We start from the raw sequence: 17,217 nt of genomic DNA, 5'->3' as shown, positions 1-17,217 counted from the left end.
TTGATCCACTTATTTAATGATGGGCACTAAGGCTGCTTCCAGCACTTGACTATTGTAAATTGTGCTGCTGTGAACATTGGGGTGCATAGGTTCTTTTGAATTGGTGTTTTAGGATTCTTACAGTATAATCCAAGCAGTGGGACTGCCAGGTCAAAAAAGCAGTTCCATTTTTATTTTTTTTCAGGAAATTTCATACTGTTTTCCACAGAGACTACACCAGTCTGCATTCCCACCAACAGTGCACTAGAATTCCATCCTTGTCAGCATTTGTTGTTTGTCAATTTGTTTATGTTGGCCATTCTGACTGGTGAGAAGTGGTATCTCATTGTGGTTTTAATTTGCATCTCTCTGATGGCTAGTGATACTGAGCATCCTTTCATGTATCTCTGGGACCTCTGTATGTCCTCCTTGGAGAAGTGTCTGTTCTGGTCTTTTACCCATTTTTTAATTGGATTGTTTGTTTTCCTGGAGTGGAGTCAAGTGAGTTCTTTATATATTTTGGAGATCTGAAGTTCTATTCTTAATCTCTCTCCCTCTTATGGCAAAACCTGAAGCTTTATTTTGAGGTGGTAGCCTTATAAGTTGGCAGCTCCTCCCCTAGCCTTGCTAACTTAGTGTCAAGTAGATGGAGCAGAGCTGCCATTAATGGACAAGTAATGTGAGCAAGATAGAAACCTGTGATTTTAAGCCCCTGAGATTATGGTGCTATTTGTTAATTTGCTACCACAGTGTAATTAGATCTCCGTTGATGAATATAATGTGCATGTATCAGTTATAATTATGCATTATTCCTCACAAAATTTAAATGTGGCATGGCTTTTTAGTAAAAACAATGTTTATGTTAATGTTACATATTCATCTATTTTTCAAATGGGTTTGAAGCTATTTACAATATCAAAACATATAAATCTGGACCTTGAGAGCTTGTTTGGAGGTTCTAGCAGGAGAGCGCAGCTACTCATGTACCCTTGACCAAAGACCGGTTCTCTCCTCTAGTTGGGCAGGTCATCCTCCTTGACTGAGCATGCAGCTTCAGGAGGAACACACATGGATCGGGAGGAAGGGTCACCCACCCAGCCAGGTCAGCCAAATCAACCCTGGCAATTAATAGTGTGACATGTCACAGCCACAGCATCCTCACATCCTAAAACATATAAATCTGGACAAAAATGTTAAAGATAACAAATTCTTAAAAAGATAAATTTGATTTAAAATAAAGTAGGATATAGTAGACAATTGGAATTTTGGCCATTAAAGACAAATTTAGCCATGATTCTTTGGGCAGACAAGTAAAAATAAGGGAAACATTTAGGCATTTTAAGTTATGTACTTCAGAACAACTTACAGGTATTGAACTGCAGGTAAAATACATGCAAGCATCTTGTGAAACAATATGGATAGTGTCTTACCTGTGACTTTAAATAAATATAATAATGAGACTTCCACCTAAGACAGAGGCATAGGTAGATACATTTTACCTCTTCCCACAACCAAAAGGACAACAACAAATTTAAAAAGCAAAAACCAAAAAAACTGCCAGAAAATTGAACTGTATGGAAGTCTGACAGACAAAGAGCTAGAGAAGAAACATTCATCCAGACCAGTAGGAAGGGTGGACATGGGCAGCTGGCAAAGAGAGGACATTTGGCAAGGCAGCCACTGGAGGACTGGGTGAGTGAGGCAGCAGCTTGGCAAACCAGGTGTTTTCACATTCATATTTGGATGAACTGGGAGGAACAATTGGGAGGCAAGACAGACAGCACAATTCAGGATTCCAGTGCAAGAAACTAAAGCCTCAAAACCTCTAGGTGTAAAAAAGTTGTGGAGGTTATAGCAGTGGGAGAAACTCCCAGCATCACAGGAAAGATCATTAGAGAGACCCATGGGGTCCTAGAATGTACACAAACCCACTCACCTGGGAATCAGCACCAGAAGGGCCCAATTTGTTTATGGGTAGTGGGGGAAGTGACTGAAAGCTGAGAAAGAGCGAAGCAAATGGCAGTGTTCCCTCTCTGACCCCTCTCTCACTTACAGCACCACAACACAGTGACACGGGTTGCCTCACCCTGGTGAATACCTAAGACTGCCCCTTACAACATAACAGGTGCATCAAGACAAAGAAATGTGGTCCAAGTGAAAGAACAAATCAAAACTCCAAAAATAGAACTAAGTGATGAAGAGATAGCCAGCCTATCAGGTGCAGAGTTTGACACTGAAAATTAGGTTGCTCACAGAAATGATTGAGTATGGTTGCAAAATAGAGGAAAATGTGAAGGCTATGCAAAGTGAAATAAAGCAAAATATACAGGGAACCAACAGTGAAGGGAAGGAAACCAGGACTCAAATCAACAATTTGGAATAAAAGGAGGAAATAGATATTCATCTGGAACAGAATGAAGAAATGAGAATTCACAAAAAGGAGGAGAGGATTAGAAAATTCAGGACAATTTTAAATGTTCTGAATCATGGGAGTGCCAGAAGGAGAAGAGGAAAAGCAAGGAATTGAAAACTTGTTTGAAAAAGTAATGAAGGAGAACTTCCCCAGTCTGTAAAAGGAAACAGACTTCCAGGAAGTCCAGGAAGTCACAGAGTCCCAAAGAAGTTGGACCCAAGGAACCACTCACCAAGGCACATCATAATCACATTACCCAATATTAAAGATAAGGAGAGAATCTTAAAAGCAGCAAGAGAACAGGAGACAGTTATCTACAAAAGACTTCCCATAAGACTGCCAGCTGATTTCTCAAAGGAAACCTTGCAAGCAACAAGGGGCTGGAAAGAAGTATTCCAAGTCATGAACGTCAAGGACTTACATCCAAGATTACTCTATCCAGCAAAGCTATCATTTAGAATGGAAGGGCACATCAAGTGCTTCCCAGATAAGGTCAAGTTCAAGGAGTTCTTCATCACCAAGTCATTATTATATGAAATGTTAAAGGGGTTGATCTAAGAAAAAGAAGGAGGTCGAAACCATGAACAGTAAAATGACAGCAAACTCACAAAAACAAACAAACAAAAAAACCCTAAGCAAACAACTAGAACAAGAACAGAATCCTAGAAATGGAGATCACATGGAGGGTCATCAGCAGGGAGGTTGGAGTGGGGTAGAATGGGGTAAAAGTTACAAGGAGTGAGAAGCATAAATGGTAGGTACAAAACAGGGAGAGGTTAAGAATAGTATAGGAAATGGAGAAGCCAAAGAACTTATATGTATGACACATGGACTGAACTAAGGGAGAGGGGAATCCTGGTGGGAGGGGTGGTGCAGTGGGGAAGCTGATGAAGGGGAGAAAAAAATAAGATAACTGTAATAGCATAAATCAATAAAATACACTTTTAAAAATGATGGACATTTAAAATCTATTTGGAACAATTCATTCTTTGAATTTTTCCAGAGTTTGGATGTCAAATGGCCTTTTTAATTTTACTGTTCAGTTTTTAAATATTTTAATTTTTTATCGTTCAAGTACAATTGTCTCCCATTTTCCCCCCACTGCTGGTCTCCCCTACCTCACCATCCATCTCCTATCTCCCACCCTCAATCCTACCCCCTTTGGTTTATTCATAGGTCCTTTATACATGTTCCTTGACGATCCTTCAGCTGAAGGGTCAAATGGCCTTTTGAACACAATATCAACGTCAATTGAGAATAATCCAAGGGAATTCATGAAAATAAATAAATTTTCAGTAGGATTATTTTTGGAGCAGAAAAGGGGTATTACTTTTTCAATAAGAAACACTAGGCAATATTTGGCCAGAAAGAGGACATTTTATGCAGAAGAATAAGGACAGTAGTTTAAAAGGTCTGGGGTTAGGAACAAAGGAGAATTGGAGCTCTAGATAAATAGAGAGACTTGACTCAATCTAGCTGTTTCAAAAAATTCTAACTTTTAGACTCCTATGTGTAATGTTCTATACACCTAGAGAATCTACAGATGTGATATCCAAATGAGTTGGAGATTTTTAGGAATTAAGAGACATGTCATAGAGAGTCCAAAAAACTAGAAATGAGTGACAGTCAACAATTTAATAAATATTTTTGAAAAAGTTATGTTATGTTATGGTTACAGTGATGAATAAGACAGTTTCATCCCTCAAGGAGTTCAGAGCCTGGGTGGGAGAAGGGAGAGAGTGGAGGACCTGGGTAGAGGAGGTAACCTCCAGGTGGACCTTCAGTGAGATGTACGACTTTGTGTACTGGAGATGAGAAAGAGGAAAAAGTAACTTTCATTGACCACAGACTACAGATGTGACACATCTGTAAGAAACCCAGTGAGCCTAGAGATGTTTAGAATTTTACCCCAAAATAAAAGTCATCTTTTCTCAACTTTCCAAAAGAGAAAACATATTTGGAAAAGAACAAATTAATATTTTTGATAACTAAGCCCTAAGTAAAAGATCTGAAAAAAGATTATTAAATTATGTCCAATAAACAATTAGGAAAGAGTCAGCATTGATTCATCTTAAACTAATTTCATTCACTTTTCTGATAGGGTTATAAAACTTCATAGATCAAGTGAATTCATTTTATTTGATAAGGTCTTCTAAAACATCCTCTGGGATATAAAGAGGAATTGAAGGTCTATGAAAGTATTTGGATACAATTTGAATATACTGGTAACTGTTAACTAACAGAGTAGAGAGTAGTGGCATCTTCAGGGAATGTTGTTCTGCCCTATTTGATGTCTTACACATCATTTGGGTGAGGATATACTAGGTATTTTCATCCACAGATAGCATAAAATTGAATGAAAATCAAGATCTGGAATTATCTCAACAGATTGTAATTTTGGGGTGCAAATCTAATAAAAAGAAGTCATCAGATAAATGTGTGTATGTTTTCCATAGAAATGCCATAGCCTGGGTAAAAGACTGGAGGATATATGTTAGGACACTTCATGTGCTATTTATTTACTGTTGGCGACATGCAGATTCCAGTGTTTTCTGCTGTGGTTATGATCCTGTTGAAAGAATATATTCAATGTAGAGTGTGAAAGGGCCATGTTTTAAAAAGTTTGATAAACAGTTACATAAGACACAGTTGAAGAAACTAGAGATAATTAGTCTTAGGGAGCATGTCAGTGTATTTCAAGGATATAGATAGGATTGACATAATCAGATATGTCTTTTAAAAGCAGTAATCTGTCTGCAAAGTGAAGAACAATTGAAGGAGATGAGTAAAGATGGGAAGACTAGTAAGAAATTATCGTAATCCAGATGAGAGGTAAAGGAATAGGAATAGGACAGATTTTATATCCATTTGTGGGATAGAGATTGAGGGGTGTAATGAGATTGCTTTGGGGGAAATACTAGATTCAGGATGTTGGTAAGGCAAGATGGTAAGGCATTTTAGTGACAATATCAGTCAAGCGCTTAGACATTCTTATCTGGTGTACAGAAAAATTGTATTTGGAAATAAGGATACAGGAGGTATCTGAATAGAGTATCAACAGTGATGGACAGCTATATGACCTTTTCAGATCATGGACCACTTCAACACTAAGTAACTCAATTGCTATTTTGTACAATTTTTTTGCAGCAAAGTAAGTATCACTTTGGCATTACAAAGATATGAAAACCAAAATTACTTTGCATAAATTTGCTTAAAATTTCAACACTAGTAAGTGATGGAACCAGACTTAAATTATACCCAGCATACAATATTCTATTAATTTCAGGTGTACAGCATAGCAATTCAACATTTATACACCTTACAAAGTGATCTCTATAATAAGTCTAGTAACCATCAATCACCATGCATAGTTATTATGATACAATTGACTATGTTCCTTAGGCTGTACATTACACACCCATGGCTTATTTTACAACTGAAAATTTGTACTAGTTAATCCTCTTCTCCTTTTGGGGCCTCCCCTCCCCTCTGGCAATCATCAGTTTGTTCCCTGTATCTATCAGTTTGTTCCTCTTTTGTTTTATTCATTTGTTTTGTGTTTTAGATTACACATATAAGTAAAATCATATATGTCTTTCTCTGTCTTATTTCAGTTAACATAATACTCTCCAGTTTCACCCATGTCCCAAATGACAAGATTTTATTTTTCATGTCTGAATACTATTTCAGTTTATATATATGATTGGATAAAGAAAATGTGGTTATATATACCATGTTTTCAGATGATAGATAGATGATAGGTAGATGATAGACAGATAAATGATACACCACATTTTCTTTATCCAGTTGTCTATTGATGAACGCTCAGGTTGCTTTTATATCTTGGCTATTGTAAACAATGAAAATCAAAACCACAATGAAGTATCTCTTCACACTTGTCAGAATGGCTGTTATCAACAGTACAACAAAGAACAAGTTCTAGTGAGGATGTGAAGAATACCAAAGCCTCATGCTCTGTTGGATTATAAACTAGGACAACCCCTATGGAAAATAGTATTGAGATTCCTCAAAAAATTAAGTAGAACTAGCATATAACCCAGCAATTCCACTTCTGGGTGTTTATCCGAAGAAACCAAAAACACTAATTAAAAAAGATATATGCACCCCCATGTTCTTTGCAAATTCTAAGGTTTTTAGTGTGTGATTTTTAACTGCATTAGAGTGCATATCTGATGAGAATTAGAGCAATAGAAGGAAGATTCCACAAGGGAAAGAAATATGATGACCATAACTTGCGACATTTCTAATTTAGGGACTGGAGAAGAAAGTGCCCAGTAAAGGAAAAGGAGACAGGAAAAGTACCAGGAGTGTTTGGCTCTGGAAACTAGGGAGTAGTAGGGGAGTGGAGAGCTTCCAGAATGAGGGAATAGCTAGCAGTCTTAGGTCTTAAGGAGGATCTGTATGCTCGGTGCTGAGAATAGATCACTTTCTTTACAGCTCATTTACCTTTTTCTCATTTTTTACTCTAATTTTAAATGTTTTGTTTTCAGCTCCTAAGCTAGATTATAAATTCCTTGAGGGCAAGGTCCATGTCTTATTTTCCTTCTAGTCTCTGTACTGCCTGACACAGGGCTGTATACATAGACTGATATGAAATGTGCAAGTTCTTTGCATGGGGCTGATTAATCATCACTAGAATTTTTCCAAAGGCACAGTCTCTAGTGCCAAGAGCACATTTGTTTAAAATGTGCGCTTAAATTTGAATGAATCTGCCTAAATGGTGCCATCTGTTCTTAGGCAGTTTCAGAAATGTTTTAATACAATTTTACCTTTAAAAGGACAAACGTAGGGGCATGCCTATGAGACATAAAGATGTCCTTAAATAAACACAGAGCAGACACCCACATATTCAATCACACTTAAACAGCTACACATAAAGAATGTTTTCTGAGGTTTAAGAAAATTTTAGCTAAGAGGACACCAACTACTACTTCATGCAGAAAATATTTATGAGAAGTTACAAAATTGTAGGCATGGACTCCTACAGCATATTATGGCATTTTAATTACAGACTCCAGAAATACAATTTAATTGATGTAAATCTCACATTCCTTTGAAATGGGTACACTTTTGCAATATTCACTAATGACCTACGGTTTACTGTGATTTCAGGATATCAGTTTAGAAGCTGAAGGCAGCTGTTGGGGACAGTCTCTATGGTTTTCATTTATGTCGATTGTCAACTTGACTTTTATTACAGTACTGTAGGATTTATTGTTGTGTGAAAGTAACAGTGAAATGAAACCCATGTTTAAGTTCTGCAAATAACTTACAGTCACATCCAAAACACCTCAACTTAGGTTCTAAATTTGAGTTTGCGGTTTTACATGCACAGTTATTTTCTGATCCACTTTAGCATGCAAAATCACACACTGGCTAGGTTGGATATAGTTATAGTGGCGACAAGTAATGGATCACATTTTCAGCCTATTTAACTCACTAGCTACATCATCATCACCGAAACTATGCCAGTATTTTGACATCTGTGTTTTTTGCTCATTGGTGTAAGTCAACAATGGGGAATATCAATAATTTATAGAATTTCTGGTTGAAATAGCATCCAAGTATGTTAACCTGTCTGCATACATGTGTATCCACATGGAGAGTCTTTGGTTAAGTGCCATTTCACAAAAGGGGAGCTCTGAATACATTTGGTCATATGGACATTCAATCGAAATATTTTATATAATTCTTATTTTTAGATGTTTTTGGATATCAGAATTTACTTCCAATAATTTTTAAATAAAAGAAATAGGAAGTTGAAGTCTCCTTGTTGGCTTTTCACTTTCATTCTTCAAAGAGGCAACCACTATCATTAACTTGCCATATACTTTCAGGCCATAGTTTTATTATTTAACAGCCTAAGTTACATCACCGTGAATAAATATTTTTAGATCACATATTACATTTTAATTATATAAGTTCTATCATAGTGTTTATATCATTTTTTAGCTTGTTATTTTTCCTCGGCCTTCTATTTTACAAATCAGTCTGGGTTAAATCAATGGAAAAGTTGCTTCACTTTAATGCCTCTATAGTGTGATTTATCCCAGTTTATTCATCTTTTCCATAAAAGATGTCCATTTAGGTTGTAAACCTTACACCAGTTTCTTGCTATCCCAAACACTGTTTCAGTGAATGATCTCTCTGTCTCTCTCTCTGTCTCTCTCTCTCTCTCTCATTACCTCTCCCCCTTCTCCTCCCTCTCTCTCTCTCCTGTCCCAGATTTCTCTCTAGGAAATATACCTAGTAATCTATTTCTAGGTTGTGCATTACAGGCATTTGCAGTTTTATCACCTATTATCCAATTGCTTTCAGAAAAAGGTTTTTAATTTATATCCCCACCTGTAGCATGTAAAAGTTCCCATTTCTTTATATTCTTACAGACACTTTTGATAAACTTTATTTTTAAACTTTTTTTGCCAGTACAATGGATATGAATAAAAAAGTTTATTGTTATGGCTCTAATTATTTGGCCTCATTATTTTTGAGTTTAAACATTTTTTTCTAAGTACTTATTGGATCGCTTTTAGTTTTATTCTTTATTGGTTGCCTGTTTATATCCTTGCTCATTTTTTTTCTGAGTTATCTGTCTTTTTCTTATTGATTTGTGAGTGTTCTTTATTTTAAAACTAATCTTTTGTCAGCCATATGTATCATTAATATCTTCTCTTAATGCTTAAACTCTGTGATAGATTTTTATCATACAGAAGTTCTTTAATTTTGGGTTGTTAGGTCAAATATTTTAAATAAATTAATTTTTGTATTTTATGTCTTGTCACAAAACATCCATTACTACTTTGGGCTGATTATAGCATGTTTTCTAATATTAATGTTAAAGTGGTATTATTTTATCCATAAGTCTTTAACACATTCTTAAATTTATTTGTATGTATAGCGTGAGGAAGCTATCTAAAGTTAAACTTTTCAAGATGGATGGCCAGCTATTCCAGCACCTTTTATTGATTAGCCATCCTTTCTCCACTGTGGTGTGATGTCACCTGTGTCCTACAGAATTCCTACAGCACCACTCGTTCTAACTCTGATGACATCGTGATACACCGTGATATGTAGCAGTGCAAGTCCCCTTCCCTGATTCTTCTGTTATATAATTGGTTGTTTTTAATTTCTCAATATTTGCTCTTCCATCTGATTTTTAGAATTAATTTGTTTCTTCTGTTCTGGAAACAAAACCTGTGGTGTTTTTACTTCAACTGCATTCAATATAGAGACATTACTTGTATATTAATTTTCTTTCTCACCCATGAAATAGTATTTTAATCCCTAGCATGTTATTTATTCAGGTTTTCTTTTTGTATCTTTAATATAATTTTGTCTTTTTCCTTACAAATTACACATTTGATAGGATTATCCCCTTATTATCTCATCATATTTGCTGCTATTATGGAGTATTTCCTGATTAATTGTTGCTGGATTATTAGAACTTGATTAATTTTGTATTTTGATCTTGTATCCAGCAACCCTGCTGGATATACTTTTAGTTTTTAACAGTTTGTATATGCTCTTGCATGTTCTATGTGAAATGAACCACCATACCACCATGGTGGTGGTACCACCATATTTTCTGCTAGTGATGACACTCTATCTCTTATTTCCCCATCACAATGTTTTGTATTTATTTTTCTTGTTTGTTACTTTGGCAGGGACCACTGGTTTAGTGTCAGGTAGTAGCAGAGATGCTGGGCATCCTAGTCTATCTATGGATTGTGATTACAATTGTGTAATGAATTCTCTCAATGTGTCTATTCTCACTGCTATCCCATGATAGCCAGATTAAGCATTTCAACATGGCAAGCCAAAGTTCAAGTATGAATTGTGGTCATGTAATGAAATAAAATTATCACATTGGTAAGAGGACCCAAGCTTAGCCTCGTTCAAACTCTTATTTTCTGAATTAACCCATCCACATGTGTTACCAAGCATTCAAGAGGTAATATAGTAAAATAGTTCATTTAAAGGATTTCAGCTATAAGTGTTTTGAGTTTTGTTGTTGTTGTTGTTGTTTCTCCATGGCCAAGGTTGGCTTCATGGGAAATGTCTTATCAGAAATATAAATTTATATCTGTTGATATTTTCCAAAATATTTTTTGTAGACTCCTATGAACCAAGCTTCAACTCGTTCCCATTGCATTTTCACTATCCATTTATCAAGTAAAGAACCAGGATCTGCAACTGTCCGACATGCCAAACTTCATCTGGTGGACCTGGCTGGTTCAGAGCGAGTTGCAAAAACTGGAGTGGGGGGCCAGCTTCTCACAGAGGCCAAGTACATCAACTTATCACTGCATTACTTAGAACAGGTAAAATGGGCACAGTGAGATGTAACAATCGTTTGTTGACCTTGTATTTTGTATCTGGCATTCTCCTAGCATTTTTGTTGTTTTGCTCCTTTTCTTCTTTCATTGTGGTAAAATAGCATAAACTTTACCATTTTAATAATTTTAAATGTACAGTTCAGTGGCATTAAGTACATTGACAATGTTGTGCAATCATTACCACCATTTATTTTCAGAACTTTTAAAAAAATCATTTTTATGAATGTTTGAAACAGCTGTCTCTATTTTTCTATCACCGCTTTTTCCCACTGCACCCTCCCCTGCCTCCCACCCTCAATCCTACTGCCCTTTGGCTATTTCCAGAACTTTTTCATCATCCCAAACAGTAACTCTGTCTCCATCAAACAGTAACTCCCTATGTCTTTGTACTCCTGTGCCCTGGTAACTTTTATTCTACTTTCTGCCTATTCTAGATATGCGTGTAAGGTGAATCATATATATAATATTTGTCATTTTGTGTTTGATTTATTTCACTTAGCATAATGTTTTCAAGGTTTATCTGTCTTGTAGTGCGTATCTGAATTTTATTCTGTTTTAAAGCTGAACACCATCCAACTATACATATATACCACATTTTGTTTATCCATTCATCTATTAATAGACACTTATTTGGGGTGTTCCCACCTTTTGATTAATGCTGCTGTGCACATTGGCATAGTTGTTAGCATTTTGTATGTGCCATTTTATTTAAACCTCACAACAGTCCTGTACTAATGATGTGAGCTATTATCCCCATCTTATGGATTTGAAAACTCAGGTCTTCCTAAAGCCTTCCCGAGTTTCATAGCTAGTGGTGAGATGAGGACTTGAACCTAAAATTGCTTGGCTTCAGATCCTGTGCTTTATTTCACTATGCTTCATCGTTGTTGTAGTAAAATTAGTAGTGGATGCGAATGTAGGTTTAAATGGCCTCCCATGGCCTATTTCTTCATGCTTGTGGGTTAGCTATGGGAACAAAATTTAGAGATGAGCATTATCTTTTCCATTTCTGGTGACTTCACCCAGGTGGTAATTTTGACTCTACGATGGTTCCCTTTGCCTTAACTCCCCTCCAGGCTCCTGCCCAAGCTTGCTACAGTCCTTCCCCATGTGTGTTCTCGTTTTAATTTTTTAAAATATTTTATTTATTTATCTTTAGAGAGGAAGGGAAGGAGAGAAGTATCAATGTATGGTTGCCTCTCATGAGTCCCCTTCTGGGAACTGGCCTGCAACCCAGGCATGTGCCCTGACTGGAAATCGAACCGCGATTGTGTGGTTCGCAGGCCTGCGCTCAATCCACTGAGCTACACCAGCCAGGGCTCGTTTTAATTTGTGAATTTGACTTTGAGGGCAGAGAAAGCTTATCTGAATTTAGCCAAATTAATCTTCCAGAAAAAATTCTCATTTCTAAAATGAGTGAATTGAGTGAGATGGTTTCTCACATTCCTTTCAGCTCAAGCCTCAAGTGCTGAGACTTGAATATTAAAGATAGAAATACTTCCAAACTCTGAAAAGAAGAGAACCAAGATCAAAAACTGTAGTGGAGAAATACAGAGTAGGTTGGCAAGGCAGAGGACCTGTTAATGAATGTTGGAGGCCAGAAGATTTGAGAAAAATAAAAACACCTTTTTTTAAAACTGCCTAATAACCTTTGGAGACTGATGTTGTTTTGGTGTTAAATCCTTTGTAATGGTCAAGATAGCTGAAAAAGCAGATGAGAGAAAAGCTAAGGGAGCTTTGTCCGGACAAGGTGTACGTAGTCAGACTGTGACCCAATGATTCCCAGTAATGCCTTGCCCAGAGATGAGGGTCTGCATGGCATTCAAATCATTTCAGTGACTCAAACAAGAGCCAGCATTCCTGAGCGATTTCTTGCTGAAATAATTCACACTAATTATACTTACCAGAGCTTTTTACTCAATAGGACACTTACAATACATTGATATGATAACATAATGGACTGACTGTATTCAAAGTGCTTTATTTCAAAGAAATGTACGTACTTGTTTCAGATGGTAGCACTGTCTATTTTAATTCCTATTATGACCATCTGTTCATACAAAATAACATTCATCAGTTGAATCAGAATTTCCATCCATTATAATCACTCAAGAGAAATGTGCTGCCCCTAACCCTTTCTTTTCCTTTATTTTACATGATCTTTGCAAGCTGCTACTTGTCATTAAAACTCTTTCTCTTCCCACATATCTTCTCTACAAAATCCTCATAAGATCAGCCTCATGGGGGAAGTGGCATTTGATTTTCTATATAACTGATTCATTTATTTAACAAATATTTGTAAGGAGCAATAACATGCTGCTATCCATGCTTGCCCTGGAGCATAGTGGTGAGCAAAACAGATGCAGTTCTTATCCCAAAGGGCTCATGGTCCAGTGGAGGGACACATACATTGAATAGGTAAAATGAAGTATGCACCTGTAGTCCAGGGAGAGCTATGCAGAGAAAGTACAAGGAGTAAGGATGTCTTGTAATGGGGGACTTAGACCGAGGAGGGGTAGTCATGGAGGTCTTCATAGGGCTGACAGGAGGCAGACACCTGAAGAATAAGTAGGAGTGAACCAGGTAAGGATGGGGTTACAGCATGTCAGGCAGTGAGAACTGGGAGCCTGTCAGCCCTTAGCTCCAGTCCAGGAGGATGGATTCACCCAGGGTCACACTGATGTTTACATATCATTGACCTTTGGGTCTCTGACTATAATTTATCTATCTCATATTCACCCACTGCAGCACTCCAGTTGTTAACTATTTACACTGATATACAAGAGTCTTCACAGAGGTCATAGCACAAGATAATGGAGGGAGGAGGAGGAGATTAGCAGGAGAGGAAAGAAGAACATAAATATAGAAAACTAGTATGTGAATGTGGACATGTGGGGTTGAGTACATCAAGGAGCAGCTTCCAGAGGGAAGGTAGGTAGATAGTATAGAAATTTTTTTTATTTCACACCAAAAGAGATAAGAGGGAACCAAAGAGTCCATAGGAATGAGAATAATAAAAAGAGTAGGCAGATACTGTTAATGAAATAACAATTTGAAGACTTTCATAATCAAATTTTCTTTGTGTGCCTAATAAGACTAGAAGTGTAACACAAATTAGTTTAACTATGTTCATTCAAACAAAACAGAAGAGCCTTAGGCTTTTCAGGGAGTTCTGGCCAAGGTGGAGGCATAGGTAGAAACCTTTCACTTCCTCACACAACCAAAAGGGGGATAACAACCAATCTAAAATCAATAAAGAACCAGAAGTGCCAGAAAATCAAACAGCATGGAACTCTGACAACCAAAGAATTAAAGAAACAGTCAACCAGAACAACCAGACCCATGAAGCGATGAATAAGAGAACCCACAGCAAGGCTGTGGACTGCGTGGGTAGAGCTGACTGAACAGGAAACTGAGGCTCAAAGCTGACTGTGGACCATGGCAGGGTTAGCACAGTAGGAGAAACTCCCAATCTCACATGAGGGTTCGTTGGAAAGCGAGGTAGAGCCGAGCAGACAAGCTGCTTTGTTCCCTTTCTGGTCCCTCCCCAACAGGCAGCATCACAGTGCAGCAAAAAGGGTTGCCCTGCCCTGGTGAATGCCTAAGGCCTTGCCCCCTTATAACTTAACAGGTACCCTGAGACAAAGAATTAGGGCGTGAATGAAAGAACAGATCAAAACTTCCGAAAGAGAGCTAAGCTATGAGGAGATAGCCAACCTATCTGATGGAGAATTTAAAGCCCTGGTAATCAAAATGCTCACAGAACTGATTGAGCTTGGTCAGAAAATGAAAGAACAAATGAAAGATACACAAAATGAAATAATGCAAAATATTCTTGGAACCAACAGTGACAAGAAGGAAACCAGGACTCATGTCAATGATTTGGAACAAAAGGAAGAAATAAACATACAACCAGAACAGATTGAAGAAACAAGAATTCAAAAAAATGAAGAGAGACTTAGGAACCTCTGGGACAACTTGAAATATTCCAATATCCTAATTATAGGGGTTCCAGAAGGATAAGAACAACAGCAAGAAATTGAAAACTTATTGAAACAAATAATGAAGGAAAACTTCCCCAGTCTGGCAAAGGAAATAAACTTCCAGGAAGCCAAGAGAGTCCCAAAGAAGTTAGACCAAAGAGGAACACACCAAGGCACATCATCATTAAGTTTCCCAAGATTAAAGATAAAGGGAGAATCTTAAAAGCAGCTAGAGAAAAGGAGACAGTTACCTACAAAGGAGTTCCCATCAGACTGTCAGCTGATTTCTTAAAAGGAACCTTGCAGGCAAGAAGGGGCTGGAAAGAAGTATTCCAAATCATGAGAGGCAAGGACCTACATCCAAGATTACTCTATCCAGCAAAGCTATTATTTAGAATGGAAGGGCAGATAAAGTACTTTCCAGAAAAGGTGAAGTTGAAAGAGTTCATTACTATGTGGAATGTTAAAAGTACTTATCTAAGAAAAAGAACAAGAAGAAAACTATGAACAGTAAAATGACAACAAACAACTATCAACAAATGAACCTAAAAAAGAGAAAAACAATGAAAACAAAAACTAAGCAAACAACTAGAACAAGAACAGAATCAAAGAAATGGACATCACATGGAGGGTTTTCAGTGGGGAGGGGGAAGGGAGGAATGGGGGGAAAAGGTACAGGGAGGAAGCATAATGGGTAGTGATAAAATAGATGGGGATAGGTCAAAAACATCATAGGAAACAGAAAACTCAAAGAATTTCTATGTACAGCCCATGGACATGAACTATGGTGGAGGGAATGCTAGAGGGTTGGGGGATGCAGGGTGGAGGAGGGACAAAGGGGAGGAAGTTGGGAAAACTGTAATAGCATAATCAATAAAATATACTTTAAAAAAACTATCTTCATTTGACAAATTGTGATTGAGTATCCACTGGGTGCTATGAGTTGTTAGGCAATGGGGATAAATGTATGATTGAGAAACAGTCTGTGCTGTCATATTATCTAGTGAAAGAACAAATCCTGTGAGCAAATTCTCACAATACAGTAAGATAAATGTCATAATAGAAGTTCATGTGTCAGTAAATAATTACATTCTCTCTGTCTCAGTTTCACTATGTAAGATGGAGATGGATTAGGCAATGAACATTTTCGCAACCTTTGTTAAATTAATTAGCTCACATTGGTGATAGAAATTCTATGCAGAATTGTAACTGCCCTTCCGACCGTAGTTGCAAGACCTTTCACCTGCGTACAGGGCACAGACTTTCTGAGATGAGTGCACCTTACTGTGCTCTTAAGTAAGTAACATTCTGTTTGCCAGGGTATTGTTGGTTTTGGAGTTCTCTTTGTGTACACAGTACTTTTTTACCAAAAAGTCTCCTCAAAAACATTTCAAGCCACAATAACAGGGTGCACCTCTGTCCGGAAATCAAGTCCATGCAGGGAAAAGGGGCCATGCGTACTTATTCTAACCATGGGCTTCCCAAGTGCTCCTGGTGTGACCACCAGCCCAAACATGCAGTGAGAAACCACTGCGAACAGGGAGTGTTTTCTGCCTCCACGGAAACCTGAATCGGGGTCACTTCAGCCAGCTATCCAACGTGAGTGGGGCTTCCAGAGTTTCAGTTTCCGCTTGGCTTCCACTGAACGTTTTGTGCTCAGAATTAAAAATGATGGTTTTAGTACTCGTTGTGCCCGCTACAAATCTTTTCAGTTTTCAGAGCATAATTGTCTATGCACTTCTGATCTCTTTAAAGTAAATCTCTTTAATTCATTCAATAGTAAACCAAATTACTGATTTTGGTCATGGTTTCTAGGTACTTGGAGATATTATTAAGTATAATGTGCAGTTTCACTTCTTGTCACTTAAAGAATGTCTTCAGGACCATATTATTATATTATCACATGAAATGCAAAGTGGAAGTAAACTTTAAAAAAAACCAGATTGTATGACTACCTCCTTACCCTGTGCTATTCAGATCCATTGGTTTCTGCCCAATTTAGAGAGCCAGTAGCAGCCCCTCCCTCTGCATCTTCCCAGACACCGGCCATTTCTGGGTGCTTCTGAGAATCTATATATGGGCTGACTGTGGCACTCCCAAGTTCCTCAGCATTACAAAGGTACCTGCTCCAAGTCCTCTTCTGACGAAGCGACCTAGGCTTGGGTGTCTATGGCTAAAACAGGTCTCCAAAGGGACCACAAAGTCCGTAGCCTTCAGACCCTAGCACAGCTCAGTGCTTCTGTTTTACCAAGAACAACGCCAGAAACGCTCTCTGTTGATCTCTAAAACATTTCCATGAGGTAGGCAGGCTTTCTCATCCCGCTTTTACAGGTGGGGATTTTACAGGTAGAGAAACTGAGGCAGATGCATGTAAGAGATTCACATAAGTTCACACAAGTGGAGAAGCTGGATTCTGACTCTAAATCCTGAGTTCATTCTCTTCTTCCGAACTGGCTTCATTTCCTCCATTTTTCTAATTCATAAT

At 37.6% G+C, this 17,217-nt stretch overlaps 1 protein-coding gene across 3 annotated transcripts in view; it reads left to right on the top strand.

Annotated features, from left to right (window-relative positions):
* KIF6 (kinesin family member 6) overlaps positions 1-17,217 on the top strand; it is a 427,352-nt gene that overhangs the window by 132,879 nt on the left and 277,256 nt on the right. For all 3 annotated transcript variants that reach the window (XR_005067343.1, XM_037052020.1, XM_037052033.1), the window contains one exon: positions 10,528-10,734. Coding sequence is in view for 2 of the 3 variants with exons in the window: in XM_037052020.1 (XP_036907915.1) it covers positions 10,528-10,734 (207 nt within the window). In the remaining variant the exon portion in view is untranslated. The remainder of the gene's footprint in view (positions 1-10,527; positions 10,735-17,217) is intronic.

This window comes from Sturnira hondurensis, unplaced genomic scaffold (genome assembly GCF_014824575.4).
Source record: "Sturnira hondurensis isolate 20B ecotype Veracruz unplaced genomic scaffold, ASM1482457v3 Scaffold0000880, whole genome shotgun sequence".
Lineage (NCBI taxonomy): Eukaryota > Metazoa > Chordata > Mammalia > Chiroptera > Phyllostomidae > Sturnira > Sturnira hondurensis.
Note: the sequence above shows the minus strand (reverse complement) of the source record. Positions and strands in the feature narration are given on the sequence as shown.